This window comes from Tripterygium wilfordii, chromosome 7, assembly GCF_013401445.1.
Source record: "Tripterygium wilfordii isolate XIE 37 chromosome 7, ASM1340144v1, whole genome shotgun sequence".
Taxonomy (NCBI): Eukaryota; Viridiplantae; Streptophyta; class Magnoliopsida; order Celastrales; family Celastraceae; genus Tripterygium; species Tripterygium wilfordii.
In genome coordinates, this window is record NC_052238.1 from 6,783,759 (window position 1) to 6,811,092 (window position 27,334).

The 27,334-nt window shown below is 35.8% G+C and overlaps 4 protein-coding genes across 5 annotated transcripts; 3 read left to right on the forward strand and 1 right to left on the reverse strand.

The window, feature by feature from the left end:
- The first annotated feature begins 1,743 nt into the window (after positions 1-1,743).
- LOC120002555 (heparanase-like protein 2) lies at positions 1,744-6,458 on the forward strand. The gene is made up of 11 exons (XM_038851321.1): positions 1,744-1,962; positions 2,660-2,696; positions 2,811-2,994; positions 3,082-3,236; positions 3,388-3,621; positions 3,704-3,893; positions 3,996-4,221; positions 4,455-4,782; positions 4,935-5,079; positions 5,929-5,972; positions 6,358-6,458. Exons 1-11 carry the CDS (start codon positions 1,744-1,746, stop codon positions 6,456-6,458), a joined length of 1,863 nt encoding a protein of 620 aa, XP_038707249.1.
- On the forward strand, positions 6,199-8,713 carry LOC120002983 (pentatricopeptide repeat-containing protein At2g20540-like). Its single transcript, XM_038851868.1, has one exon. It carries the CDS (start codon positions 7,049-7,051, stop codon positions 8,621-8,623), a length of 1,575 nt encoding a protein of 524 aa, XP_038707796.1. The 5' UTR covers positions 6,199-7,048; the 3' UTR covers positions 8,624-8,713.
- Positions 8,714-8,837: 124 nt separating this feature from the next.
- LOC120002984 (probable leucine-rich repeat receptor-like protein kinase At1g35710) lies at positions 8,838-12,186 on the reverse strand. The gene is made up of 11 exons (XM_038851869.1): positions 11,969-12,186; positions 11,725-11,872; positions 11,536-11,607; positions 11,349-11,420; positions 11,158-11,229; positions 10,916-11,059; positions 10,741-10,821; positions 10,560-10,631; positions 10,312-10,383; positions 9,320-9,391; positions 8,838-9,234 (listed from the first exon to the last, which is right to left on the reverse strand). The coding sequence occupies exons 1-11, from the start codon at positions 12,057-12,059 to the stop codon at positions 9,144-9,146; spliced, it is 987 nt and encodes a 328-aa protein (XP_038707797.1). The 5' UTR covers positions 12,060-12,186; the 3' UTR covers positions 8,838-9,143.
- A 7,058-nt stretch (positions 12,187-19,244) lies between these two features.
- On the forward strand, positions 19,245-23,631 carry LOC120001614 (26S proteasome non-ATPase regulatory subunit 10-like). 2 transcript variants are annotated; one of them, XM_038850004.1, is made up of 5 exons: positions 19,245-19,510; positions 19,630-19,762; positions 21,091-21,215; positions 21,356-21,502; positions 21,649-22,840. In XM_038850004.1, exons 1-5 carry the CDS (start codon positions 19,319-19,321, stop codon positions 21,721-21,723), a joined length of 672 nt encoding a protein of 223 aa, XP_038705932.1. In that variant the 5' UTR covers positions 19,245-19,318; the 3' UTR covers positions 21,724-22,840. The 2 variants fall into 2 exon arrangements, with proteins under 2 accessions (XP_038705932.1, XP_038705931.1); XM_038850003.1 differs by lacking the exon at positions 21,649-22,840 and adding an exon at positions 23,255-23,631 and having other exon boundaries at positions 19,249-19,510.
- Positions 23,632-27,334: the final 3,703 nt, after the last annotated feature.

Consider the following 27,334-nt stretch of genomic DNA (forward strand, 5'->3'; position numbering starts at 1 on the left):
AATTCGAGGACCTTTCTTTCTATTTTTTTTTTCTTTTCTTTGCTTTAAATGAAATGTCAAACTTTATAGTGTTTGCATTAATTATCATCATATATATGTATACTGCTTTTCATATTTGAATCAATTTCATTACATTATGATCCTTACCTCTACCTCTAGTCTCTACCTTTCTAGCTAGATTGAGGCTCCTTAATTTAGTTCCATAAATTTGTTCACTCTTTTATGGAAATATTATAGACTAATATACTTAAATCAATGCAAGATCTCATGACCTTTACCTCCTATTTATTCATTCAAAAATTATATAAAATATTCTCAGTCACGCTTGTGCAGAATAGCAGAGCAAGTACAAGTAGTAGCAACATAGAAAAAAAATGCTCTTCTATATGTTTACTCGTGGTAATTGTGGAAAGATATTGATGTTGTTGTTCTCAAAATTAACTATCCAAAAATTTAAAACAAATTAAATCAAAGACTTGACTTACCTTTGATAGCATTGCGTAAGATCTTGTACGTCCTCCAAATCACAAAAACGTCCATACTTCATAAATAAATGAAACATAATTATAAATAAATAAATAAATAAAAAACCAGAAACACTCACACACATACACACACCAGATTTGAAGAGGCCTGCTTCTTGTACTTGGCCACCAATCAGGAGTTACACACACAAAATTATTAAGTTTTGGGTATGGACGTCACTGATTTTAATTTACGCTGACTTCAATATTCTCTACACTAATGTTGATAGTCTGTGCAAACAATGACAAGATAAGGACGCAACACACACCAACCTTCATGCTCATTTCCTTGTTCCATCAACTCCTGTTTGATATTAGATTGATGAATTCAACTATTTATATGTAAAAGTGGTGTGATAAATAATTTAGATAATCTGATTAGCTTTATCTGGTACTTATTATTATTATTTAAAGAATTATGTGATGAAATTCAAATACAGTTAAACTTTTTAAAGATCAATTAGTAATCACTTCTATATTTCGCTTTCTTTTAATTATTTATATATATATATATATATATATATATATATAATGTATAATTTAGCTAAAATGGTACGCTTCAGTCTGACAAACTTGATTGGGAATTTTTGTAGTAGTGTCAATTGTCTACACGGAGAAGATGCAGGAGTTCATAAAATATTACTCGTTTACATTTAAAATTCATAAAATGACGTGTCCACACGCCTCACATTATATTATTTATTTTTTGTGTTTAGAGATTCTAAAGTGGATCTTCAAAAATAAAATTGCAAGTACATATTTTAACTACTTTTTATAAATACTGATGCATGGCATTAACTTTAATTTTGTAACAATCTGTCATTTTCGTTATCGATCTATATTGGCTATACTTGCTCAAGTTTACAGATAATGATGCAAACGCTCTTAGGACCTAATTCTAATCATAGCCCTATCCAAGTTTAACTGTATCTGGTTTTCTTCTGTTGAAAACTAATTAACCATATTTTAATTTTGTTAATGAACTTAAAGAAGTTAGTTAGAATCATAAGATCTAGCTTGTCTTGCTAGCTCTATCAGGCTTATTTTGGTAATAAAAGCTATCGAGATCAACATATTTATCTTAAATTAGATAGTAAAGATAACTAATTAAGAGATTAAACCAATTAGTTTAGCCAAATTTATCCTACAAGTATTGAATATAAATATGTCAATTCATACATCCAATATCATCAGATACAGAGAATTAATAAAGAAAAAAATGGGTATGATGAGAGTCATTGTGTGTTGCGTCCTCCTATCATTGTTTGCACAAGTTATCAACATTGTTAATGCAGAGAATGTTGAAGTGCGAGTGAAATCAGTGAAGCCCATAGCCAAAACTGATGATAATTTTGTGTGTGCAACCCTTGATTGGTGGCCAAGTACTAAGTGTGACTATGGTCAATGTCCTTGGCAACAAGCCGGCCTCTTAAATCTGGTATATGTACATATATCTTTATGAGCGCGCGCACATTTACATGTTTGTGTGTGTATATATATGTAAGAAAATTCTCAGGTAAGGGATCCCGCACTTTATTTATTTAAAGTGCAGGATCCATCTGTCACCATTCATTTGGTGTATCCGCACGTGATGGGGTCCATGCGTGAATGGTGTTAGATAGATCCCGCATGGCCGCATCTTCACCTGAGAAGCCATATATATTTTGATGTTAATTGCTTCGAAAATGACATGTATCCTATCAGTTTGGTAGCCAATGGGAGTCCACAAGGTTTATTCCATTGATTTAATTAATGAAATAGTTTTATTTCCACTCTTTATCTCAAAATTCATTATCCAAAATTTATTGTTTTAATATAAATTATATTGTTTTTTAAAAGCACAGTCTATAATTCTTTGTTCTAGTTCTGAGTTCATTGTTTTTGAAATTTTCATTGAGAAAAACAATGGAATTAAGATTTACCTGGTAAAACTTATCGACAATGAATCTTTTTAGAAAAAGTTTTATGCGTTGATTCTTAATATGTAATTTTTTAAAATCTAACATGTATTTTGAGAGTTAAAACGTTTTAAAATTTCATTTTAAAGACTTGACTCCTATGGACTATCACTATATGTGCTATCTAGCACTATTGTAATTGCTTACTAACCATGGAGGTTTTGCAATGTTTTGCAGGACTTGGAAAACAAAATCTTGCAAAACGCTATAAAGGGTAAGTTGAAATCCTAACCTTCAAAATTTTCCTACTTTTTTGATTTTTTTTTTTGTTGTAAATATTTCATAGAATATAAGTTTTAATTAAAAGGAGTTCTTATTTAAATCTCAGCATTCAAATCTCTAAGACTTAGAGTTGGAGGCTCATTGGAAGATCAAGTGCTATACAATGTTGGAAACACCTTCAAAAGGTGCCCCAAGTTCAAACGCTACAATGGTGGCTTGTTTGGATTCACGCACGGTTGCCTTTCCATGGATAGATGGGATCAACTCAATCAATTGTTCAAACAAACAGGGTACTACCATCTCTTTCAATCTTTAATTCAACATATCTTTATAACAAAAGACAAGTAATTGCTCAATATTTATTTTTTTATGTGCAGAGCCATAATCACATTCGGGTTGAATGTCCTTTATGGAAAGCAAAAAGACAAAAATGACAAGACCCTTTGGATAGGCGAGTGGAACGCAAAAAATTCACGCGATCTCATGAATTACACCATCTCAAGGGGTTATAAGATTGACTCCTATGAATTAGGTGATTAATTTTTGGCGTATTTGTCTAATATTAATACTACGTAAAATACTAATTGAGCTTTTAGGAGGAATAAATCATAATATGCTTATAAGATGAAGAAATCATAATTATTTTTTATATATTAATTGGGCCGATATGTATTTGTGATCAGGGAATGAACTATGTGGTGGAGGAATAGCAGCAAGGTTAACTGCAGAACAATATGGTAAAGACATGATAAAGTTGAAGAAAATAGTGCAGGAATTATACCCAAATCCATCAACACAACCTAAACTGGTTGGTCCAGCCGGATTTTACGACGAAAAATGGTTCAAGACCTTCCTTCAGGTCACAGGGCCGAATGTCGTTGATGGTGTCTCACACCACATATACAACCTTGGAGCAGGTATGCACAGTCCACACACATATATACACTATTTTACAATTATATTTTTAGCTCTACATTTCTAACTTATTTATATATACAGGAGTTGATAAGAACCTTATACATAGGATTCAAGATCCTTTTTTCTTGTCCCGAGTGGCTAAAACCTATAGTGAGGTATCCAAAATTATAGAAGAGTTTGGTCCATGGTCAGGAGCTTGGGTTGGAGAAGCTGGTGGTGCTTATAACAGTGGTGGCAAAGATGTCTCACATACTTTTGCTAATGGCTTCTGGTGATCCTCACAACTTCTCTAGTATAAAGTATCCTACAGAATGTATATATAGTTGATTACATGCTAATTGACATTAATTGTACGTTTTGTTTGGTGGATTAGGTATTTGGACCAATTGGGTATGACATCAACCTTAAACCATAAGGTCTACTGCAGACAAACCCTCATTGGTGGCAATTATGGTCTCCTCAACACCACCACTTTCATTCCCAACCCAGATTACTATGGTGCACTTTTATGGCATCGTTTGATGGGATCCAATGTACTCTCAGTCAATCACAATGGCTCGCCATATCTAAGAGTTTATTCTCATTGTTCAAGAAATAAGGTAAATGATTCAAATTCCTTAATCTGTGCATCTAAAAATATAATTAGGACACTGAATAACATATCAGCAGTGTTAGCTAGACGTCGCAGCAACTGGGGTCCTAGAGATCCCAGTTTCTATCCATACATCTCAATAATTGGGATCACTGTGACGTTTATCTTTTTCGATCACTTATGCTTAATTTGTTTACGTTCTCTTCATGGTTTTTAAAAAATTTAAATTGTTGGTTTCAGCCTGGAGTGACTTTGCTCATCATAAACATGTCAAACTCTACATTCTCAAGTGTTTCGGCGGTGAATGATATGAATCTATATACCAGCTCCAGCATGGAGGTTTCTAACAATGGTGGTGCAAAAGTACTCAGGGAAGAGTACCATTTAACAGCAAAGGATGGCAACATTCAGAGCGATGTGGTACTCTTGAATGGAACTCCGTTGAGGCTAACAAATAGTGATGATATTCCAGAATTGAAACCCAAGTTTGTGGATCCTACTTCTCCTATTCTTGTGGCACCCCAATCCTTCGTCTTCGCAACACTCAGAGACTTCAATGCTCCTGCTTGTACTTAGTTAGGATAATCATTAATTAATTTGTTCATGTTCGGTCTCTTAATTTATTTTATGCTATTGTACTTTGTGTTAAACAATATTTAATGCTGTTAAATACAACCCTAATGAAGTTTTCTATCTCTAAGGTACTTTTCTATCTCTAAGGCCTTGCTTGTGATAGGCCTCCTCTAAAGAATGGTGTACCTTGCCTTTTTTCAGGTAGCTTTTTACGCCTATTCAGCTGGGGCATTGGTCATAGCCGAAATTCGTCGAAAGGAAAAAAAAAAAGAAAGAAGAGAAAGAAAGGGAAGTTTTGTCTTTCTTTCAATCCAAATAAGAGAACAAAGAAACCACTCAAAAATTAAAGTTAGATAAATAAGTTTGTTTCAGTAAGAACTAGCACTAGACTTCTTCCCTCCTTTCGACTTTTCCTCTATCTTTTTTTTTTGTTTCTACCCGGGCTTTTCATTCTGTTTTATAGAGACCTGAGGAAATTCTTCTAAATTATTTTTAGAATTATTTATACGGAAGGGCTTTGAACAAGATCCTAGTTTCCAAAGGATGCAGTTGGGTATCTTAGTTTCTTGATTCACCTTTCCTTTTCGTGTTATTGCGTTGATGCTCCATGTTGTTGCTCTAATTATTTTTTAATCCAAAAAGAAAAAACTTTATTCATAAATCATTTTGGGCTAAGATACCCCTACATGATCGGTCTTTATCAAGGATAAACAGTTAGAAGAAGGAGAAACAAAATAGTGAGTACCCTAGGTAAACTAAAAATAAGAGAAGCTAAACAATCAATACATTGATTAATGTATTGATTGAGTCTCTTACTTGGTACTCAATGCTGGTGATGATTGATTGATTGACATGAAAACCAATATGATGACCTATGTTGATGGAAAAGTACAATCATCTCTAGGGGCGTCCTTTGGGGCGGGCAAGACGGACGGTTGCCCATGACCGCATATTTTAGAAAAATACTAGACTATTAATATTATAGTAGTTACAAGAAATGCTAAAATAGTTAGTTATATTGTCTATTGAAAGTGATTGTCCAGAAAAAATTGATTACACCAACATAATTAGTGATTTTGCATTTTAAAATGTTATAAGATTCATATTTTTAAGTAATATGCGACATTAAATTTTTTCTCAGATGGCCCATTTTTAAAAGTTCGCCAGGGGCCCTGGAGGACTCAGGTACGCCACTGATCATCTCAAATACCTATCAGATGCCCTTAGTTGGGATGTAAATATCACATATTAACTAATGCAAATATTACATATCGACCCATTAAAATAGGTGGGATTGTATATATGTGTATGGATGTATTTTTATTAAAATATATTAAAGAATATAGTAATAAGATTGGAGTAGTGTATTTATAAAAACTCTTACATTTTAAATTGTTATTGTAGTGTATTTAATTTTAGAGTTGTATTTAACAAATATTACGGTATATTTAATCCTTCCCTTTACGAAAACAAACGAAGATCTCAACAATCTAAGTAATCAAAAACTCATACATTTATGGAAGACCCATTGAAATCTCATTTCTTGATTTATGATCAACTCCACTCTCAGGCACAGGACCCTTCTCGTTCAATCCTTCTATGTCGTCTTCCTATACTGGTTCTACGTCTTTTCATGAACTTACTCACTCTTCCTTGATTAATTTCCTCTGATTCAATCCAAAATAACACCACATCTTCATCTGGGTCTTCTTCAATCTACTAATCTCCATTTTGCACCATTATTTCTTCCTGATTTTGATTTGGTTATGCCTTCTTCTAGTGGGACATCTTCTTCAGGATTTAGCATGCTTAGGAACTCAAGTTCAGACAAGGATCTGAGCAGATCATGGACCGAGAAAGCACAAGAGAATGCTCTCCAATCGAGAGTCTGCTCAGAGGGCTTGTCAGAAAAGCAAAAAACACTGACAATCTGATGGAGCAGGTGGATCAAAGCTAGTGAGAGGGTGGTGTGTGATAATCCTATACTTGGAAAAATACAAAGGATCATCAGAGTTAAATTGACCAAAATTGAGTTAGAAAATAGAGGGGTGCAAATAAAAGTCACCTACTCTCCACCGATTTGAACTCTCCAGCTTAAGCACATTCATCCGCCAAGCCTACAGATGTAACTAATTGAGTTAATTGCTCGGTCTTTCAAGACCTCCCTCTTACCAAATAATCCATCCGAAAAGTTGGAGCTAACTATTAGTCGAACAGATCTTAAACAAGATGTGGTAGAACTCAATAGTCCTCATGAGGCGATGTTGAGTGGCAGCAGCAGAAGTAGTAGAATCCTCCATCTGCTAGAGAAATGCAAGAGCATGCCACAATTAAAGCAAGCTCATGCGCAGACAGTCGCATGCGGGCTTGCGCATAACAGCTTTGCCTTGAGCAGGATTTTAGACTTCTGCGCTGACCCGCATCATGGAAGCATTACCCACGCATATAAGCTCTTCCAGCACATTCCAGACCCCACCATCTGCATATGCAACACAATGATCAAAGCCTTCTCCCTAAGAAATCAACTCAAGAACTCTGTTCTTGTATACTCAAACATGTTACAAAATGGCATGTACCCTGACAATTATACTCTGCCTTATTTGTTGAAGGTCTGTGCTAGGCTACAAACTTGCTGTGTGGGAGAATCAGTACATGGGCATTGCTTGAAATTGGGCTTTGTGTTTGATATTTTTGTGGGTAATTCTTTGATCCTAATGTATTGTGGGTTTAACAAATTGAAGGATGCACGGTACGTGTTTGATGAAATTCCTAGGTTAAGTGCTGTGTCGTGGACAGTTATGATCTCTGGATATGCAAAAGTGGGTGATGTCAACACTGCAAGATTGTTCTTTGATGTGGCACCAGTTAAGGATAGAGGGATATGGGGTGCCATAATCTCTGGATATGTGCAAAATAATCGTTTTAAGGAGGGTTTGTATATGTTCCGTTTGATGATGCAATCGACCGATATAGAGCCTGATGAGGCCATATTTGTGAGCATTCTTTGTTCTTGTGCTAACTTAGGTGCTCTGGATACTGGGATATGGATCCATACGTACTTGGATCGGCTTGGACTGCCTTTGAGTGTGCGATTGGTCACTAGTATGATTGACATGTATTGTAAATGTGGAGATTTTGAGTGTGCTAAGAAACTGTTTGATGGTTTGTCACAAAGAGATACTACTTGCTGGAATGCAATGATTTCTGGGATGGCAATTCATGGAGATGGAGAGGGTGCACTGAAGTTGTTTTCGGAGATGGAGGACGCTGGGGTCAAGCCAGATGACATCACATTCATTACCCTTTTTTCTTCCTGTAGTTATTCTGGCATGGTCTCTGAGGGTTTAAGGATATTAGATAGAATGTGCAATGTGTATAGCATCCAACCTAAGAGTGAACACTATGGGTGTTTAGTCAACCTGCTTTCCACAACTGGGCATTTTGAAGAAGCAAAAGAAATCATTTTACGCATACCTGATTCAAGCTTCGCTTCAGAGGAAGCAGTGGCCTGGAGAGCGTTGCTGAGGGCATGTTGCGATCATGGACAAATGCAGTTAGCAGAGGCTGCTGCTGAGAGACTTATGCAGTTACAAAGCCATAGCGGGGCTTATACTCTGCTTGCAAATCTCTATGCAGCTGCTGGGAAACATGATGATGCTGAAAGAGTAAGGAATGTGATGAAAAGCAAAAGGGTGGACAAGGCACCGGGTTGCAGCTCGGTTTCAATCAATGGAATGGTCCATGATTTTATTTCAGGTAAGAAAACCCAGTTTGGAATTGTCCATGACTGTTACGCCTTATGTTCATTAAACATGATGAGTTTTTTTGGTGCCTAATCACACCATGATTTGGTTGGTGGCTACCTTCCCTAAAAATATGCAAAACTTCAATTTCCACATACGTATTTTGTCTATATTCAGTTTAAGAAACAAAGAAAAAGAAAAGAGAACCTCACCATCATCATTCTGAATCATGGCTGGATTAAGCCATTCCATACAACTGATAATACATCACATTTATGATATTTAGATGTGTATAGGCAGATGGCTGGAGTGCAAAGAGTATTTTTAATACAATAAAAATTACCACCACCAGACTGTCTTACATTTTAATCAGATCAACCACAAAAATGCTGTTTTACCTTAATATTTTTTGAAGTACTTGTACATTGGTTCAAAAGTAATCTTCAACTACGGAAGCAGAATCTATTTACAGTTAATCAATAATGAGTCACTAAGTCAAGGACAGCGTGCATCAATGGCAAAACTTTGAATGACAGTTTAATCATGAAATGAGATTTACCCCTCGTGTGGCAATCATAACTAAAGCCTGTAAGAAAAGAAGCTAACTCCTCCATCAAACTAGGAAATCTGCGTCAGAAACTTCAAGAACTTTGTGGATGCCGATTGGTTTTACACCGGTACGAAAAGAGTTTCCATCGATATACCTGCACATAACATTATAAGAAAATCATAAATTTGTAGACATGACCGCAGAAAATATTTTAAAGGTTGAGGAATATAGTGACTTACATTTCTTTCATAAAGGGGTGTTTATAAAAGGCATCAGCAATTCCCCCTGAAAATTGGTTATGGTCCAAGTACCTGAATTGTAATTATGAGAGAACAACATCAGAAACCCTCTTAACTACAAGCAGGGGTGGCAAAATCCATAAATCAAGCACTGATGTGTGTTCCTAACATTTCCTATCCTAGTTTTATAAGTGATACAAGTAAAAGTAGAAAATACGTAACAGGGCACTAAATGCCAACCAATATATAAGGAAGCACAGCAATTGCAAGAAATTTAGGTGTAGCCACTAAACTTCTTTTAACAGTGTCTGCCATTAATTTTACATCAGTTCCTAACAGTTTCCAATCAATTACAAGCTTTGCGACCGCGTAGAGCATATTAAGGGGCCTCATGGTCTAAAGAACCATTACTTGCATATTGCTAGAAAAGTATACACTGCAAGTGAAATTCCTTAGCTCAAGAAGTAAGGGTAGGCATTTTCAATAATGTTGAATCTGATTTCTTGCTGTAATAACAGACAACCTCAACTTAGGGGGCCAATTGTTAGCGCTTTAAAATAATAGAAGCAAGCCCATGATTTGTCATCAACATTATCAAAGCCCTTGTCCAAAACAATTTGGGTTGGCACCACATGGATTCATAAGAGAAGTGAATCCATTATATACATTCTCTTTCCCCTTTCAGTTCTACCAAGAGCTACACTCTTTACTAATCCTGTGTAGTCCATATTTTTTCTATTGTTCCATTCATGCATGATGCGTGTTTTTGAATCAGAATGAGTACTTATGGCTACAGAAGGTGAATTGTTAAGATGATCCATTCAGACCAACATAATCAATTGCCCAAAATCCAGACTTCTAAAGCATAGTGCTACGAATATGGGAAGTATTTTTTAACTTGCATCACTAAAATCATTCATCAATGTATTCATTGTTCAATGACAAGTCTGATATATCATCAACGGAGTAGACATGCTAAGTAAGAAACTTACAAGTATGTTAATCTGGGGATATGAGCAATTGTAGGAGGAACCACTCCAGACATTTTGTTGTGGGATAAGTACCTAAAAACCAACAATTTGTAGAGTTATCAACTTTTATGACACTAGAGGAAAATGGACATCAAGATAGAATCTCAGTTTCCACAATAAAGAACTTCCATGAATAACAAAAACTTGTATTTCACATAAGTCATACAGAGCGAGAACTGAGAAGTAAACAAAAGAAAAAGAAAGCTTACAAGATTTCCAAGTTGGCTAAGTTTGCAAGCTGCGATGGAATTCCTCCAGTGAGGTAGTTGTTATTCAGATAACTGCCCAAAAGAATTGCAATTAAAAGTAAAAACTACCAAGATTAGGAATTTTTTTCATACATAGCAAAATCAGTTTAATAACCGTAAATTTTGCAACTCATCAACTTACAGGTTACGAAGAGCAGGAAAGCAGCCCTCAATGCGAATGAGCTCCCTTATAGTGCCCACAAAATGATTGTTCCCAAGATCCCTTATATATGACCGAAGATGTGTAAAGAGAAACATGAGACATAATACGAATTTTCCATTCTAGAAGAAAGTAAGTTGAAGAGAAAGAATAGTACAATTGTCGTAGACTCTTTAAGTTTCCCAATTCTGCTGGTATTCTCCCAGAGAAACGATTCTCTTGAAGGTAGAGATAACGAAGCTCTGGAAGATTAGCAAGCTCCTTTGGGATTTCCCCTTTGAAATTATTGAAGCTTAGATAGCTGCAGAGTTCTAAGTTGGTTAGTCCCCAAATTTGGAAATATCCCCCATTATGCTCCCTTACAAAGACATTGCTTTCAAATATATCTAGATTACTCACAGATGGGTCAAACTCTTAAGTTCCCCAATTTCAGGAGGAATGACATCTTGCAGCTTATTCCACCTCAAATTACTGAGAGAACAAAAAATAAATAGCAGTTAAAGAAAAATAAATACAGTAGTAAAAATATCCAGAACTTGGAGCAACGAAACAATTTCACTCAAACTGAGACGGATAGTGAAAAACTGTACAGTATTCTAAGGCGCTTCAACCGCCCAATTTGTGAAGGAATAGGCCCAGTCAATTTGTTATTGTGAAGATCCCTGTAGTTTAACATAAATCCATACAAGATTAAAAAGACACACAGGCATCATAGATACATTTCATTAATCCATAATTAGCAAGATCAACAAAGCCAAGGAGATAGAGAAGTCTTACAGTCTAGTGAGATCTAACAGATTAGTTACAGCAACCGGAAATGGACCCACGATTGACACTGCATACACTTCCCTGCAAATAGGCATGAAATCCGAAAGAGTAAATCAAATACAAGTCAAAGTTTCCAGATCTTGCTCCTCAAAATAACGAAATAATCTTGAAAAAAAAGGTGTAAATTTTTAAGCTTACAGCTCGGTGACAACTCTGTAGTCGCCCTGAGTGGAGCAAGTGACGCCGGACCAAGGCGGCAGGTCACCGTCGCCGCAGGGATCGTCACCTACCCACGCATACAACACTCTCCAACCGAGAGACGCCTTGATTTCGTTCAAGGCTTTCACTGCATCAAAAAAAACAAAATCAGAAATTATGATTCAATAGTTGATCTACTGTTTATTGAGGCATGGACATTGCAATGGAGAGATCTGGAGATTACCGTCGCGTTTGAGAGTTTTGGAGACACCGACGTGGAGGATCAGAGGGAAGATGACGAAAAAGAGTGAGAGTGAAAATTGCAGACGAGCCATAGATCTCTGAAGACTCTTGAGAAAGGCAAAGTAAGAACTTTTAGTTGGATCTATCAAATCGTCTGTCAGTGTTCGATCGTTCGTTGGTTTTAGCAAAGATTTGCTTACAAACGCGGAATGGCAATTTTTTCATCATTAATTTATAATAAATTTATTTTTATTTTTATGGGAAAATTAAATATAAATTCTTTATAGGATAGCTTTGTATCAATGGGGTCATGGGGACATTCTTAAAAGTCTTATTTCATAAGATACATATATTTTAAAAGGACAAACTCTTATCCTAATTTTTTTTAAATGACTAAAATAACCTCAGTTTAATTATTTAAATTTTAAAAATTAATCATAAAGTTTACGGAAATTCTTTATTCACTTACGAAAGCTCCTCTTTCACGATTATAACTGTAGTGAATATTTTTCTTTCCAATTTTCTTCGTGAAATTGATTTTCTAATATGAATCTTGCATCAATTTTGAATTTCTATAATGATTCACCTTGTGATCCTATTGATTTTGGATATTCTCGGCGTTTGAATTTCTAGATATGATCATACTCACCACCAGACTTGTAGTTTTCTTTCTATCTGTCATCACATCATTATTTTCGAAAGTTTCCGTGGTGATTTTTCGTGTTTTTTTTTTGTTCTGATTCCGGTTGCAGACTGCATGTGATATGTTATCTGTTTCGATTAATTTGATATCTACCATAATGTTATCTGTCTTGCTAAATGTTATCTGTCTTATTGAAATGTTATTTGTCTTTAATGAAATGTCATATGTCTTTAAAGAAATGTTATATGTTTGAAGTTCCAAAACAGATAACATATAAGAACAAATCTGAAACAGATATATTATATGCAGATTCAGATCCAATTTCATAAGAAAAAAAAAGAGTTCAAAAAAGCAATAAAACCTCAAAAGTGTTGCGCCTTGGTCCGTGGAGTTGATTGGTGGTGTTGATGGTCATCGGAGTTGGCCGTATTGGTCGGATCTAGCTCTTTTTCAAATGGTGGCCGTGATTTTAAGAAGCTTTTTTGGCGAATCAAGTGATAATCGATGGCCAGTGATAACTGACCTTTGATCGAGCTGACCTAGAGCTTTATTTCGGTAGTTTGTTCGTCGAAAACCATGACCGGACGGCCAATTTCCAGTGATCGACGTGAAGGAAGAAGAAGAGAGAGAAAAAAGATGAAGAAGAATGACATTACGTGTGTAACTTTAGATGGAGTTTAGAGATATATTAGGGGTATTTTTGTCAACACAGTATAAATATACCTTTTTCTAAATTTTTTTCCGCTTTATTCTTCCTTGAATGTATAATTACCATATTGTCATTTCCCCTAATTATTTTTATTTTTATTTTTAAGGTCAAATACAAAAATGTCCATACGGCTTAGCATCATTTTGTTTATAATTTCTAGGCTTGCGATTTAACAAAATACAAAAATAATCCTTCTAAGTTTTAACCAATTTCAGTCCCTAAATAGTAAATCCACTAACTTTTTACCACACATAAGTGAAAAACAATAAAAAGGGGCAAACAATAGCTGTGCACAATGATTCTACAATGGACGGGGTCAGAGAATGACAAGATGTACATAGATTTTACTCCCATATAGTTTTGGAGATATTGTTTTTAAGGATTGAACTTGTGTCTCTAAATTACACCCTTACAATTCTATCACTACGCTACATGTTCGTCTTTATAAATGACAAACAATAAAGAAATTATGACAAAGACTAAGGTTATAAAAACCCATGAAAATTAAAAAAAAAAAATCAAACAACCGGAGAAAGACTAAAATTATGAATGCGTGGATCCACCTAATAGGGATGGCAACGGGTCGGGTACCCTTCCAATTAGTGAATACCAAAACCGTTTCCATTTAAGGTACCCAATACCAAAACCGTTCCAAAACCGTTTAAAGAACCATTTAAATTTTCAAAACTGGAACCGTTCCATAACCATTTACCATCGGGTACCTGATTACCATTTAACTTTTAATTTTTTTTTATTTTTCTATAAATGTATAACTCAATTTCTTAAAAAATAATATGACTTATCATGTTGTTCAAGTTTGAATGTATAATCTATAATTTTATTATATTATTTTATTTAATATGCTTGATCATGTTAAATTTAGCATCCTAATAATATATCTTTACATATATGATTTATAATGTTATTACTATAATTCACTTTTTTAATTAAACGGTTCGGGTACCCTAAACCCGGCCTCAAAAACCAAACCCGACCCTAAACCGTAACGGGTTTGAAAATCAAAACGAAAACCGTTTCCAAACCCTATAGGATCGGTTTTCGGATTTTAAATAGACCGAGTGTCCTATGGATAATGCTCGGATCGTTTTTTTTTACCATCCCTACCACCTAATTGTGTGGCCAAGAAAAAGGCTAGGGCACCTCCAAATTCAATCTTTTGAAGTTCCATAAATAAATTTATTTAAGTTTAATACGAAAATATATTTCCATATGAGAAAGATAATCAAAACAAATACACACGTTAAAGCTCGTCACAATAAAGTTTGCTCCAATTTCATCAACAAATAAACACTACGCTCACCATTTTATGGAGAGTAATTGAACATGGATTTTTAGCTTATAATGTTCCTCACAATTGCATAAGAGCATGTGTAATTAATGGAGCCTTGTGGATGAAGAAAAATTGACATGTTTAATCAGCATGACAAGTGGCACAACGAGGGAAGACTTCCTAGAGAAATCTTCCTAGAGTCAGCCAAGGAAGTCAAGTCAAGAGAAAAGAAAGATGACATTGAATTTGCACCAATCCCAACAAACCATGATCCCTACAAGGGACTTTCTAAAAACATCCACCCTATTTACTATATAAACTCATCATATTCCCTATTCTTTTCTATCTCATGACAACTAATTTGTTATGAAATTTATTATATGACCCAATATTGATATTGATCCCATAAACGCAAACAAATATCATATTGTTTGCAGATTATGTCCTTTCCATAATTCCTTTATATCATGTCATGTCATAAAAAAGAAAAAAAATCTCATTATGAACAGTGTTTGGTGTTGTCTCTCTTATATAATTGACCAAAACCAACTTTTTTATTACTATTAATTATTTCACTTAAACAAATAATTGAGTTAGGTTAACTATTATAATTTTTAATTGTTAGATTCACTGTTATAACGTGCATTATATATGCAGAGAGATAGTGTTTGTCCACGTGGCTTGCATGCAGAGATTGTAAGAAGAACTTTCTAAACACTGGATTATAATTACTAAACACTAATAACACAAAAGTCTTGGATATTTAAACAAATTTATTCAAACATATTAACACATGTTACATTTATAATCTTCCAACACAATGGTTTCAGAAGGAAACCTAGAACACATATACTGCATGTACGCATGAATTCACTCCGTATACGGGATAGCCCATGCAGTTGCGCAACCATGCCTGAAGTGAACCTATTGAGGCATAATGGGAGGCATCGGGTAACCCTCTGTTAATGCAACATGGACGTAGTGATTATTATTTACATACCCGATAGCGATAGCAACATGTTGATACGATGGTGGTGGAGTAAATCGAAGTGAAAAATACGTCAAGCTCTGTGCAACACTTAAAATGTGTAATATCACATTGAACTTTGAAGCAATCAAAAGACTCATGTCTGACATAGTCATCCAATGCTTAATCGGTGCTCCTCTATCTAATGTAAAGAAGTCTAGTGAGTTGTAAACACGAGTCCACTGGTCATCACTGCCAAATATTGCAACATACTGTGTCCTGAATATGTGCAACTTTTCTATTAAGTTATACCGGATAGTTGCCCATGCATCTTCGTGAAGACCAAGACATACAGCTATAGCCCGAAAGCCGTAATTTCTATCAGGTTTTACATCTTGTGCATGCATAATGTAAGGATGAAGTATAGGTGGAAACTGATGAACATAGGCATGTACAGAGTAGTTGTAAGTAGAGGAGCAACTGTGTCTTGTTGGTTCCTGAAACTAGAAAATATTTTGCTCAACAAACTCAAATGTAGTCGTATTAGCACGAGTGGATATGTCTTCTCTGCTCTTCGAGTCGGGGCCTCCAAACGAATAATTGTGTCTGCTTGGTTCCCGAGAATGAGGGAATCAGGCTCAACGAACACTAATGCAGACGCATTAGCACGGGTATTTGATGCAACTTTTTTCTTCGAGAAGGGGCATCCACGAGTGTTCGTCTTAACAACAGGTTCACGAATTAAAGTTGTTGATGGTGTAATTATCTCCTTCAACTTCCTTAAAAGACTGAATTTATCATGCCTTGGTTGTTGCTTAAACTGTTATGTGAACACTTGCCGATCGACGTCACAATAGATATCATCATCTTGAAGAGACACACACGGTGATAAGTCAAGTTTCCTCCAAAAATTATCTATGGAATTAATTGGTATGGGACGATCATTGTTCAAATATATTGCTTTCTCATGCGCACATGGTAGTCCATAGCTCGTACGAAGTTGACATCTGCATTTGTAGGAAACTTCCTCGGCATTCTTAGATCGCTCAAATTCCTTCAAAATCAGATGCAATGCGCGCCTTGAAATGAAACCACATAATTCTTGAAAGTGAGATATATTGAATCGATGTTGGACGATAGTTTTACTCTGCTCAATACTCACTTTGAAAGTGAGATATATTGAATCAGATGCTGTGCTCTCGACTCTATTAGTTGTTTGGTTTCCAAAATGCAGATATTTGTCGGTCTAGGCAGATACAAACATCCTTAAGATAATTAATAATACATCCTTAAGATAATTAATAATACCTGGAAAGTTTTGTAACACTAGCTCAAGGTCCGCCAAATTGCATACAAACGCATTCTTAGTTTTATATTCCAGCAACATGGTCCATATTTTGTAGAATGCATTCCAAGATTTGTTGTCTGTTATTGATGGCCTGCACTTGCTCAAAATACTCCTATATATGTGCCATCTACAAAGTAATTTCTTAGCATCGGGAAATACCTGGACAGATGCATTCATCAAGGCCAACTCTATGTTCGTGACAATAACTCGTGGACCAGTGCATCTATCCATTGTTGACTGTAGACACCTTAAAGTCCAAGTATAATTGAACACTTTTTCTGAGTGTAGGAACACGAACGCTATGCAAAATGTCATATTAGTTGCAGTCACTCCGACAATCTCAAAGAGAGGCATCCTGTACCTGTTTGTTTTATATGTTGCAGCCATCAATAACACGTGTAGGAATGCACGCCATCGCTCTAATGATCCTAGATGTGTGAAGAATAATCTTCAAGTTATTGGTTACAGCATTTGTTCAACTCTCGAAAATGTATATTTCACGTTGTAGGAATGACATGACAACTTGCATCAAGGTTTTACCGGCTTTCTATGTAGTCTGAAATTTCTAGTCTGCATTGTATATGGTCTAAAATTTTTGGCTTGCATTGTATACGGTCAGAGAGTCGACTGGGGTATGGATGTCCCTCCATATATGTTGCAGAGGCATGATTATGTGTTCCATATACCACCCTTGCCACCCAGTTCATCACCTGTTCGCATTTTCACCCCTTTCAATATGAAAGGACAATCAATTTTTTTTGTGCCTGTAACATTCGTGGAGGTTTTCTTGCTTCTGTACGTGTCACCGCGATCCCATTGGAACAACATTCTAAGACTCTTCCCGATTAAACTAGCCTCTGACCTTTTAAGGCCAATGATATAGCCTAAACTGCATCCAGTATTTGGATTCCAATCAATTAGAGATTGATGAGAATTGAATACCTGAAAATGTATTAATTTTGTTAGGAATTAATAATTTTTTATTACGAATTGACATAATAAAACATATATTAATTGAGTTAAATATCATACCATGTCGGTGGAAAATTCTTCCACATTTTTGTCTTCTTGTTTTATTTCGTGTCCGAGAATATCATCCTGAGAATAATAGACATTCACTTGAGCATCTGCAATTAATGAAAAAAATTTCCTAAAACATTTAAAAAGTTGTATATTTACCTGATCACTTGAACCACTTGACAATCGCAGATTATTGACCCAAATCCTCAATTGATCCAAATTCATATCTTCTGCTGGTATGTACATTGACAAGAAAAACCATATCTATGTATATATAGATTAATGGTGTTAACGTTGAAGTTGTTGATGGAACTAAAGAGTTACACCCTTTTACAGAGAATATATTCTCTACAACTAAAGAGTTACACACTTAAACAGAGAATATATTCTCTTCAGACAGATAACACAGGACAAGACAAGACAAGACATGACATGACATGAGCATGCTCATCACTAGGCTAGGTAAAAACTAAATATTTGAAACAAGGGCCAAAGGCTTAAATATGTTGTAAGTCAAGAGTCAATGGTGTATATACCAGATGATTTATAGTCAGTTGCACAAATTAGTACGGATTCAACTATTTGCAGCTGACCATTGAATGTCAATGAAAACAAAAAGACATAGATTCATAGGTATAGGCATATAGAGTGGGTATAAATAGCAACACCCTCCCTACAATCATGATCACAACAATTCTAACGACAATGAGATCTCATAAATATGGTGTGACAGGGAGTTTGCTGAAATCCCAACACTCATGCCATGACCACTATAGAAGGAATGCTCCTTCTAAGATATGCAATAAACTCTACACTTGATTTACTCTTATGAAATTACTGACTTTAGCGTCGGAGTATCCCTATACCACCCTCCCTTTACTTCTGCATGCTATGAGATTCTCGTTTACGTCACAGTTTGGCCCCTAACTGTTGATGTATAGGTTGTATAGATTTTTGCATCGATAATTTGACGTGTGTCTATGAATAATAAATAGACATTATTATTTGTGTATAATTTGGATTTAATTTGATTTGATCTAATTTGGGAGTTGATGTGACAACATCAAAATTATTTGTTTATTCAGTAATCATATTATGTATATGATATGATATAGGTATAGATGGATAGATAGATATAGATGCACTGGTTTTTCTGATAAAAAAACTAGTTAAGTATTTAAATTAATTGTTATGTACTTATAAATAAATAATTAATATTTAAAGCCTCGGGTTTGGTTCTGTATGGATTCTAGAATGGAGGATCCGGCCTGGTTGTCGGTCACCCGGGTCCTTTCCATCGTGGGCACCGAGGCATATAACAGTCAAAACCCCTGAAGCAAAAACCCTTACCTGAAAATACATACCTACTGGACATGGAGATCGATCCTCCCGTCAACCAAGAGGAGCAGGAGATCAATGAGAAGGAACTCTTCAAAGCGGCAGAAACTGGAGATTCTTTCGCTTTCAAAGTACTTTCACTAGAGCAGCTCTCCAAAGCCCTCTCCCTCAGAAATGACGACGGCCGTTCCCTCCTCCATGTGTCCGCCTCTTCCGGCCACCCGGAGGTTCTATTTCTTTCTTTGTACCTATTTTCGGATTGCGAGAAAATCGATTCGATAAGTAGCTTTCCCTTCCAGCATCGTATTCAATACTTCTCTCTTTAATTTTTGCACACTTTGTATAGGTTGTGAAAGTGCTAGCAGATGTAGAGGAATCTAAGAGCGTTGTAAACAGTGGGGATGAAGAAGGTTGGGTGCCACTGCATTCCGCTGTTAGTATTGGAAATGCAGAAATCGTCGAGGTGCTGTTAAGCAAAGGTGATTATTAGAGTGCGTTTGGTTTGTTTTTTATTTTTTATTTTTATTTTCATTTTCTGTTTTTCATTTCCATTTTTCATTTCTATTTTCTAAGTGGCATAAAACGTGTTTGGTTTGAAGAATTCTATTTTCCATTTCCATTTTCTATTTTGATCATATTACTTGTTAACTAATTATGGTTAAAAGAAAAAACAAAGATGATTGTTTTTCTTCCCCTTTTTAATATTCAATTGTCCATACTATGTAAGTATAGACTACATATGTGTGTTTATATAGATAGCACAACTATATAAGGATATATGTGTGTGTAAGTATTGACTATAGATGTGTGCTCCACTTGTCATTTCACTCATGCACACCCTTAAAAAATGGTGGGTATTTTAAGTGCGCAAATTAGGTGTGCATATGAGAATTCATCTATATGAAGAATTCTCACATGCGCACCAACTATACGGACTTGTTTTTCAATCATAGATGCAATGGGTCTCACAGCAAATGTGTAGTCCTCACTTTGTTGTGTTTTATTACAGCCATTGGATTTCAAGTGCGTAAAGTTGGTGCGCATGTGAGAATTCTTCAATATATATATCTAATATTTGCATAGCTAATGAAGTAATGATTGGCGGGTATTCGTCGCCACTTTCGGAAATTTTGACGGAGCAAGCTCCGTGTTTTCAATTGAAAACATCTTTTATACGTTTTCTATATTTTCTGAAAATGAGAGTTCATTCATTTTCTGAAAAAAATAAAAATGAAAAAGGTGAACCAAACATCATTTCTATGTTTTCTATATTTTTAGAAAAGGAAAATAGAAAATGCTCAAACCAAACAGCCTCTTGGTATTTTTCTTATAGTCGTTTTTTGTATTGGTATTATTTCTCCTACAAACTATTTCCTTGCAGTTCTAATTTCTCCCTAGAAAGTTGTGTTTTCTTGTCGAATTGGATTATTGTGGTCAAATAAATGAGTACTCATTCACCCAACAAGAACACACAGAGTTAGGGCCAATCATTCCGTTGACATCGTTTTGGATGTTTGTTTAGCCTCTTTTTTTTTTTCTACTGGATATTTGGCCAATGGTTTGGTTAGAATCACCATATCATCCATCATTCTTGCTGAGTAGGAGTAAGTTGTTGAAAAGTTTGTCTATGTTGTGAATCCCTGCTTAGACTTTGACAATCGTAGGGGATTGCAATGTACTTAAATTTGTTATGCAAGTAACTTCTTTTCCGTAATATTTTTCTGTTGGCACACTGCAACAATGAAGGAATTATTATTCTCTTTGACAGATGCATCCAAATCAAACCTGAAACTTTTTTCCTGAACAGGGGCTGATGTTAATTTGAAAAATGATGGTGGTCGTGCGGCTCTTCACTATGCTGCTAGCAAGGGACGGTTGAAAATTGCTGAACTTCTGATGGCATATGGTGCAAAGATAAATTCAAAGGACAAGGTTTGTACCTTTCTAAAATTCCAGTGTAGTATTGTTTTTCTTTCTAATTTTTCTTTTTATTTCAAGTGCACATTAAATGATAGTAATTGCGCTTTTGGTTTTCTTATCAGAATTTCTGCTCACAAACACATTGCTTTCAGGTTGGTTGCAGTCCATTGCATAGAGCAGCTAGCACAGGGAACTCGGAATTGTGTGAGCTCCTAATTGAGGAAGGAGCGGAAGTTGATACTGTCGATAAAGCTGGACAAACTCCTCTTATGCATGCTGTGATTTGCGATAATAAGGGGGTGAGTTTCATTGGCATTATTGCCTGTTCGACCAACATTTTCTTGCCACTCTGAACACTTTTCTCTTTTACACAGATTAAAGAGATGATCCTGGGTCATTCTTTTTTTTTTAATTAATATATAAATGTTATTCATAATGTACAAAGGAGGTGCACTTGAGGTTACAAGGAGGCAACACAGATAGCCTCAAGAAGATTGCTACAAGAACACCAAAGCTGTAAAATGGAATGAATATTATCAGTAAGAACAGCTCAAGAAGATTCCTTATTGTCAAAGGTTATCCTATTCCTTTTCTTCCATAAGCACCTAACAATGGCCATAGGAAACGAGCTGTAAATTCTTCTTTTTTCTATTGTTGCTGGTTCATTCTTGTTTGCCTAAAAGGCTACAACCATTCATGACTGCGGTCTAAGGAGCATAAATTAGCTCAGATTCAGCTCAAGCTCCATGATTCTATCCAATAGGTTTAACTGTTTAACTTGATTTTGGCTGATCATGACCTTAAGAAGCCTAGTTGGAATTGATGATAGAGATTAATCACATATACGAGATCATGTTATGATCCTTGTAGTTTCTCAACTAATACCGCAGATATACCTACCTCTGAAGTCTCAGTCTCAAGATTGATTAGTAATGCATTGGGGTTTAGTTTTCTTGCGCTCTGTGATGCTGATGTGGACTGCTCATGGCCTACTTTGCTAATCTGGGAGTTTCTTAATGGCAATTTTTTTTATGATGTGGAACGTCTCCAAGGCAGGGCCACAGTGGGCACCCCCTATTATTTTTCGAAATTAAGGTGCACCAGGTGAGATTTGGATTCAAGACCTTTGAGTTTACTGGTAGTCCCAGAGTTCCCTTCTCTTTCCATTGGGCGGCAACCCATGCTAAAAAAATTGATCTTATGTATCTAGTTTCATCATAGTAGAGCCTAAAGAGTTATTTAGGGATTAAAATTTTAGCTGTTCAGTTGCCACATTCCCCATTCAGATTTGCGTTCTTGACACGGACTTTTTCTTTATGAATCATGTTTTGTTCTCTGGCAGTTGCTGATGGTGCAGTGTGCTTTGTAAGCCTTCTTAGCTAGTAGCTGGGGGATTTTGTTTCTTTCATGCTAGAACTTTGTTTTTTCTTTCTTCTTTCGATTCTGAAGATGGCATCTGTCCCTTCGTCACAAATTGGCGTGGTTGCTGCACTTTCCTTACCACTACAAACTTTGTTGAGTTACTCATAAACTAAGAGACATTCCAAGTCAAATGTTTCACTGTGGAAAAAATGCTAATTGAGGCAAATCACAGAGATCATTCAGGGGAGCTCTATTCTTACTACAAAAGTTCCACTGTGTAAATAATGGCTTGCGCTCTTGATACTTTTTCTGCAATATAATCATCAACAGTAATGTATTGAAAAGTACTGGTAGTTGATTTATATTTATTGCTTTCCTTTAGCTTAAAGAAAAATGGGTGGGAACATTCTTATCTATCAATAAATAGAACAGCTTATATTGTATCAGAAACATTTTTTTTTCCCTTTTTTATGTGTGCGCTTGAAGTGCCTATATTTGTGCTTCTGTGTGCATGTGTCTTTGTTTGTGTTCTTATATATATATATATGACAACTGATGATCTACTTGACAAGAGTATCAGTGGAAAAGCTTCAAGTAAAAACAAATTATTTCAGATTGTGAATGACTAAAAAAAATAGGAACTAGCCAGATCAATTTTTTATTAATGTAATTTGTGTTGGTGCTGACAGGTAGCTCTCCTTCTAGTAAGACACGGAGCAGATGTGGATGTGGAAGACAAGGAAGGATACACTGTCCTTGGGCGAGCGTCTGATGATTTTAGAGCAGTACTTGTGGATGCAGCGAAGGCTATGCTTGAAGGATGAAATTTATAAGTTATCAGATTTAGGTCCAAAATTTTAGGTAAGTGGCTTGAGTTTTGCTTGTTGAAGAACTCTATTAGGTGGATAAATTCTACTTTGTGAATGGAAAAAAGAAGTCATATTTCGTTATGCTAAATTTTTATCTACTATTTCTGTGAACCTGGTGAAATAATGAGTGGGATTATATATTTAAATTTTCTTAACAATCATATATGCTGCCAGCAACAATGAAAAAGAATTCTGTTCCTTTGTGAGGAGGTAAGTAGAGTTTCATCATTTAATCTTTGTTGTTTGCTTGCCTGGTTTTGCATTCCCAAATTGGCTGTATTAGTAGTCAGACATAGGGTGATAGGGCAACACCCACCATAAATTAAGGGGAACTCTTTTGCCTTCTTTGTTCTCTGTGGCCAAAGTAAAAGTTAAGCATAGTTCAACTGATTTAAGAGATGATACCACTGAAGTTGTTGAAATGGTAATTCATGACTTGGACCCCAGATTTTGTGAAAGTCAAATAACAAATTTAAAATTTTGAACCTGGAAAATTTGATCGACAAGTTGCATGTTACATATTTGGATTAAGAAGATATGATAGTTGAAAGCTATGACATGTAAGCAGTATAATGGGCAGGTGAACAACGGGTGGTGGGTAGTGGAATGTGGAACTCCTGAAACATTGTTTTTCCAGTTCTTTGTGAAATTCCTGTTTTACTTTGCTGGAGTGCTTTTCCCTGTACCCTCAGATACCAAAGTGATATTTTGCTTTTAACTCTTTGAAATTGTGATTGTGGAGGAGCTAGTACTTTGAGTTGATATAAATGCCCCTATTAAGTACTACATACAGTTCTGGTCTGTGCTAATTAGCGATTCTGCCCTGGGGGTTTAGGCTGTTTAGCGGAGTTGTGCTGTGGTTGGCGGGTTGTCGTCAACCAAATTGTTCTGGGCGAAGCAATTATGCGGAAACTCTAGCACACCACTTGTGGGGTTTTTTGTAGGTAGGCATCAAGGTTAATGAAACATTTTGTTATTTTGGTGTTTTGTCGATATTTTTATGTAAGCTCTGATTTATTGTCAATTATTGTGATAAATTTTTGATTCGTCTGGGTGTCTTCGGCAGAGCTATACACGAAACACGTCAGGCCTGTAAAATATTAGGGTTCTAGAGAAATCTTTCATCTCAGTCTCTTGGAGATTTCAGCTGCTCCATCAGGCATTAGCCATGTCAGGCTCCGGTGACTTGCCTGAGCCTCCTTCAAGTCACCCTTATCACCCCCCACTGAATTGTATTACATGCGGAGTCTGACCACTTGTATCGGTTCTTCTCTGCTTTTCCTCAAGTTTTTCAGAAGCAGTTTCATGTACTCCCAAAACTGCCGATGCATCTGATCCCTTTTTGGCTTCAGCGAGAAGCCCTTAGTTGCTCTGTGCACCTCCTATCTTCTCTGCCCTCCTCACCGCATCCTCCCCCCCTTCTCTGCTCTCGTTTCTTCTGAACCCAAATAGTCTCGTTTCAAAAATATTCATGGGAGATAATAAGGAAGCGGCTTAGACTGTAAGCGAACGTGTTAGAGAAGCAGCAAGGAAGGAAGGCTGTTGGTGCTGGAGGGAGTTGTGAGAATGCCCTGAAACAGACTCATTCACGAGTTGAACAACAATCACAAGGATATATATATATATATATATGGCAAAAAAAAATACTTTTCGTCCCTTAACTATGAGGCGAGTTTCATTTTTGTTCCTCAGTTTTTTTTTTCTCCCATTTGCGTCATTCAACTATTGAAAAATATCATTTTCGTTCTTTTAAGTGATATTGAAGTTGGAAAAAACCTGATCTAACGAACAATATGATGTCACGTAAGATTTTTCAATGATCGGATTTATTCGAGGGATAAACAAGGTACTTTCCCATAGTTGGGGGACAAAAAATGGAAAAAAGAAGAAGCTAAGGGACGAAAATGAAACCCGATCAATAGTTGAGGGATGAAAAATACTCTTTTGCAATATATATATATATATATATATATATATATATATATATATATTATGAATATTTCAACAATGACTTTATTTTTTTGATTAGTGCTTACTGGATTATAATAATATAATAATTGTCAGAACCACATTACATACACTTCAGGACAAAACCACCCTAAAAAAGCAACATTTTTTTTGAAATGAGAAAGGGGATTCGAACTCCGGTCATTAGAGTGATACAAATTATTCTTATCAGTGTAACTAGTGATTCGGGTGTTTGAAAAAATAACATTAGAGAGCATCTAAACACATTGAAAACCAGTTTTGGCCTTTTGGGATATGCTTTTTGAATAAGGAAAAAAACTAGAAGGTCACATTAAAAGCCTGAACGCATTATAAACCAATTTGGAATATGCTCTGTGAACAAAAAAAATATGCTGGAAAGAAGATAATGCCTGCCTAGAGGTGTCGATGAACCCGAGTTGGGCCGGACTGACGCTAATAGAGAAGTCTTGCAAATGCTTGATGAGTTAAGAGGAGAAAGATAAAGAGGCGGCAATGGCGAGAGATATTGTGATGATTGATTCAACCCCTCAAATGTAAGAGTTGCCAAGTCTTGGAATCACATAAAAATGAATATTACAAATTTAGTCTCACCTATAAAACAAAACAAGAGTATGCAAGCAAAATTTAATTATTGAGAACACACCCAATATTGTCAAACCAACATTTCTTCCAAAAAGGGGTTAGATAATCCCAACCGTTTTTAGAGCTGGGAGGGGTTTCAATTTTTTTAAGGGACAAGTAATAAAAATACCCCTCTACTTACAAAAAATGGTCAACAATTTCCTCTACTTTTTTTCATGCCGACGAAGCCTCTCTACTATGAAAAAGGGACCACGTTAGCCCTTCGAGCTCATTTTCCGTCAAATGATGCTAACATAGATCTCATTATCTGACATGGATTTGTTATAAGTTGTAATGAAAAATAGGTGTAAATTGTAACAAATATCAAAACTGTGTGTTTCTTCATTTGAGCTAAACCCCATAATTTATCTCTTCTTCTTTCACATCTGTGCACGTCATCCTCCAACCCCCCTTTGGTTGCAGATCTCTTCTCCTTTTTCAGGTATGTATTCACTCTGGTTGCAGTTCTCTTCTCCCTCTTTGTTATGCCATTTCTTTCGGTTTGGGTTGGAATATGATGTTGGGTTTCAATGTATGGGTTTCGATTTTGACTTGTAGTTCATGGTATATAGTGTTCGAATTTGGGTTTTGTTATGTGGGTTTCAATCACTAGTTTCAATTTTTGGAGTTTAGGTTGTTTTTGATGTCGGGTTGAAATTCGTCCCTTTGTTTCTTTTAGGTTTCATCTATCTATATTGTTGTTTATTCCATTGAAATGGTCAATCAGAATAGCAGAGCTGTGAGAAGACCTATTTCAGTTGATGAGGTTAGTTTGATTTTGGTTTAAGTTTGCACATGATATGGAGCTATTTTGACCACTCTACTATTGTTGTTATAGGGAGCATCTAGTGGGTATAGCAGTGATGACAATGAACAAGAAAAGGAAGAGGAAGAATTCCTCCTTGAAGATAATTCTTCAGAGGATGATGAAGAAGTTATTGCAACGAGAGAGAAGGTGAAAAACTATGGTAGAGGTTGGAAATCTATGGCTCTACTATAGGAAAGTGATAATGATGATGATGGTGTTGGTTCAAATGAGTTTGAAAGTGTGACTCATGTGACAACAACTTATGTGAAGCTTTTAATGGCACCATTCTGGAAGCGAGAAGCAAATCTATCATACCTATGCTTGAAGATATAAAAAGGGCAGTGATGCGAAGAATTAGAGACAAAAGCGTTGGTGTAGCATCATGAAAAAATGATTTTGGTCCTCTTATTAAGAAAAAATGGCAGAATAATGTCAAAGAAAGTCATCTTTGGGTGTATGAATGGAATGGAGGAGGTAGCTAC